Source organism: Lipotes vexillifer, unplaced genomic scaffold, assembly GCF_000442215.2.
Source record: "Lipotes vexillifer unplaced genomic scaffold, Lipotes_vexillifer_v1.1 scaffold150, whole genome shotgun sequence".
In the NCBI taxonomy this organism is placed as follows: domain Eukaryota; kingdom Metazoa; phylum Chordata; class Mammalia; order Artiodactyla; family Lipotidae; genus Lipotes; species Lipotes vexillifer.
In genome coordinates this window covers 5311834-5315910 of record NW_006792921.1, presented here as the reverse complement: position 1 = coordinate 5315910, position 4077 = coordinate 5311834, and the positions used below count along the sequence as shown (strand labels likewise).

At 45.7% G+C, this 4077-nt stretch overlaps 1 protein-coding gene across 1 annotated transcript in view; it reads right to left on the bottom strand.

Moving 5' to 3' along the window:
• Positions 1-4077, bottom strand: part of WIPF3 (WAS/WASL interacting protein family member 3) — a 35642-nt gene that overhangs the window by 18705 nt on the left and 12860 nt on the right. Inside the window, exons 5-7 of the mRNA XM_007466127.1 lie at positions 3863-4072; positions 1319-1325; positions 303-445 (exon numbers count right to left, since the gene is read on the bottom strand). Of these exons, the coding sequence (XP_007466189.1) occupies positions 303-445; positions 1319-1325; positions 3863-4072 (360 nt within the window). The remainder of the gene's footprint in view (positions 1-302; positions 446-1318; positions 1326-3862; positions 4073-4077) is intronic.

Sequence of the window (4077 nt, the reverse complement as noted above, 5' to 3'; positions counted from 1 at the left end):
CACACACACACACACACACACACACACACACACACACACACACACACACACACACACAGCTTAAATGTTGGTTTTCTTCCCTCTCATCTCAAGAAGGTTGGAGAGTGGGTTCTGCAACCTCCCAGAAAGCCTCAAGAGAAACCCTATTTAACACAACCTGTAGATTGCTCTGTGCTAGAGTGAGCCCCCTGTTCTTGTGAAGCACACACCCTGAAATGACAGCACTGTGGGCTGGGAGACCGCCCCCCCACCTCCATCCCTGAGCCAGGGGAAACCATTTCCTCACTGACAGCCCCGCTCACCAATGATGTGCAGGCTTCCGTTCCGCAGCTGACCTCCAGGCTGCTGGGTCAGGGTCCAGGCTGGGGCCTGCTGGCTCCTGCTTGAAAGCTCCGTGGTGGGTGACCTCGCGGGGGGTGCTGGGGGCGGGTTCAGCTTTCCCCCACTGGTTACTGACAGAGAAGAGGACAGTTTATTCAGATAACAGGCCTTCAGATAGGGCATGATGGATGCTATTACCTTCTGTGAGAGGTGAGGTATTGAGATCTTTGGATATAATATGATACGGTGATAAAAAGGCAGCCTCTGGAGGCAAGCTGCTTGGGACTGAACCCCAGTTCTCCTGCTGGGATAATAACACAACCTCTTTGTGCCTCAGTTTCCTCATCTATAAAATGGGAATAATAATATACATACCTCCTGGGTTTGTTGAGAGGGTTAAGTGAGTTGATTTAATTCAAGTCACATGTAAAAATAGATAACTAACGAGAACCTACTGTATAGCACAGGGAACTCTACTCGATGCTCTGTGGTGAACTAAATGGGAAGGAAATCCAAAAAAGAGGGGATATATGTACATGTATAGCTGATTCACTTTACTGTACAGTATAAACTAACACATTATTATAAAGCACCTATACTCCAATAAAAAAAGAAAAAAATTCAAGTGGCATGTAGGAAGCATTCAATAAATATTAGCTGCTGTGACAATATCAACCCTCATCATCAGATGGTACAGCCCAAAGAAGTGGACCCACTGCAGAGTCCTATGCAAGGGAAGGACTGTGTGCAGGTGAGGCTCAGAGCGGGGCTAGATGAACAAGCTGTCGGGGGCTTGCTCCTGCCCCTGGGTCTGCTCACGCTGTCCTCCTGCCCTGCAGACCCTCTTTTCTCCTTCCAGTCAATCTAAACCCTACCTGTCCACCAGGGCCCAACTCAGATCTCACCTACTTCATCAATTCTTCCCTGATGACCTCTGTGGGAGGCTCACTCTCCTTTGCCAAGACTTTTTTGTATGACCCATTTGGCAATTAATAACCCGCTGCCTTGGCACATCAACCCAGGTACTTGACTCTCCACTTCGCTCTTGAAGTGATGACAACTGCTCCTTTATCATCTGTGCCAAGATGTTCACAATTGCAACCTCTTGCTCTCCCCTGCAGTTGGCCTGAAGCAGAAATTACCCTCACGTTGTTCACGGAAAACCAAGTTTCACGTCCAAAGACGCAGTGAAAGGGGCCAGACGAACACCCACTCCTGGCCTCGGGTGTGCAGCTCTGGAGCCTGCAAAGGCACTCGGCCGCTGCAGCTTTTCTCCTTCCCAAAGGCCATCAGAGCACCTCCCCTCTCAGCTCCGCTCTCTGCCTTTCTCCTTTCCCAGTCCCCTTCCTTTCCCTTGCTGGTCTTCCCTTCCTCTGTACCAGAATCCACTAGGATTTACTTGCTCCCACAAGCAGACTAAAGAGGCTCAGGGGCTGCTGACCCCTCTTCTGGGTGAAAAGCTGCCCCTGCACTTGGTTAGAGGGAAGGAAAGGAAATCACGCTGCTGAGCCCAGGCTCCTTGCAAAGCACTTCAGGCACTTCAGGCACGCTTCCTCATTAGTATTCATAACAGTCCTATGTGAAAGGTGTTTTATTGTTATCATTTCCATTTGTCAAATTAGAAATAAGCAAGGTTTAAGGGCATTAAAAAAGACTGGCCTAAGGTTACACAGGAGTGGGTGGGAAGGCAGGATTTGAATTCAGATCTTTCTGAATCTAAAGCATTGGTTTTTTTTTCACCACATCTTGAACATTTAAGAATCACAAGCATGAGAAGGGGCTCATGAGTACTAATGCTGGACCCTATGGTGATTAGTCAGCTGAAAAGAGAATGATTAAAACCTTATCTCTTGTGACCAAAAGCCTTAAAAATATTCTTGCTTTTTGTATCAGGAATTCCCTTGCAGGAACCTGTCTTTAAAAAAAATAATCCAAAATGTAGACTACAATTGCTATAAATGTATTTCCTGCAATATTATTCATAATAACAAAAAATGGAATCAACTTAAATATCTAATGCTGGAAATATGGTATATATCAACGATCATATTAATATGCTTACAGATACATTTAACAATTTGACACATATCTAATTATATCAAAATTGCTTTTTTTTAAATTTAATTTTTATTTTATATTAGAGTATAGTTGATTTACAATGTTGTGTTAGTTTCAGGTGTACAGCAAAGTGATTCAGTTATACATTTACATATATCCCTTCTTTTTCAGATTTCCCATATAGGTTATTACAGAATATTGAGTAGAGTTCCCTGTGCTATACAGTAGATCCTTGTTGATTATCTATTTTATATATAGTTGTGTATTCAGAATTGCTTTTAATATAATGCTAAATAAAAATAGAATAGAAAATAGTATATACAAAATAGTATTAACCCTGTAAATACGTAGATATATTCAGAAAAAAGAGAAAGGAAACAAATCCAAATGTGACAGTTTTTATTTCTGAGTGATGTTATTATGCATGATTTCAATTTTTTTCTATTTTCTCTACAATGAGCTTGTATTATTTTTAATTCAAGGGCATACATTTAAGAAACTTTCTGCATCAAAAGATTTTCTGAAAAACCAAAGAGTATGTGTGTGTATGTATAACTGTGGATGTGTGTTGGGCTGTGTGTGTGGATGTGGGTGTTCATGAGTGTGTGCATATGTTTATGAGTGTGTGTGTGTGTGTGTGTGTGTGTGTGTGTGTACACGGGTGTGTGTGGATGTGTAGCGTGCTTTCCGTTTAGAAGGACACTAAAGGTGATCGAAGCCTCATCACTTCATGGAAATCACAGTCATAGGGCCTGTATATTCAATCCAGAATGATCTCTGCTGAATACGTTAAGGGATAATTTTTAATGTTTGGCTGAAAATATGGACCCTCCGTTTTCCTGAGTCAGCTGGAGAACCTGCCAAAAATATGGCAAAATGCTAAGCTAATCTGCCGAGGACCAGTGAAGATTCTGGCCAGGTGCCAGACTATAATAACTTAGGCAAAAATTAAACAGGAGAGCGGGTTCTGGCAACAACTGCACCCACAGACACCTCGACCCCTGGGAGTAGATTTGAAGTCTGAATGGTGATAGTAAAAATAAATAACCCTTCTCTGGATCTCACTGTTCCAACAACCGCATGAGGGGGAATGATTGCTATCCCCACTTCACAGGGGAGAAGGAAGCACAGAGAGCCTAAGTGATTGCCCTGGGTCACACAGCTAGTAATGGCGAGGTGATGAAGGCCAGAAGCCCCGGCGTGTTGTCTGCACGATCTCGGACAAGTCTTGCGACCTCCCTCACCCTTGGTTTCCTGTCTCTAACCTGAATACCTCCAGCATAAAGTCCCACACAACACGTTTTCATTGTGCTCCACAGGGGCACTGAACAGGTGTGTTCTAGAACAAAATCCCAAGAGTAAGACGTCCCGAGGTGCTCCCAAGTGGCCCACAGTAGCAGGCCTCTGGCTGTGTCCCTAGCACCTCCCAACAGCCAGATGATCCTGTGGTGCGGCCCCCCTGGACAAGAACAGGGGTGCTTACCGGGGCCCCGGCCGGGCCTCTTCTTCGGCAGGAACGTCTGAGACCCCGGAAGGGCAGGTGGCACTGGCAAGGCCTGCGCGCTGGGCTCGGGGGGGTGGGCCTGGAAGCACGGGGACTTGGGGGGCCGCGGGGGTGGGACTTCACCGCTGTCGTTAGCGCCCGGCAACGGGGGCGCAGGCAGAGAGGCTCTGGGGGTGCGTGGGGCGTAAGTGGGG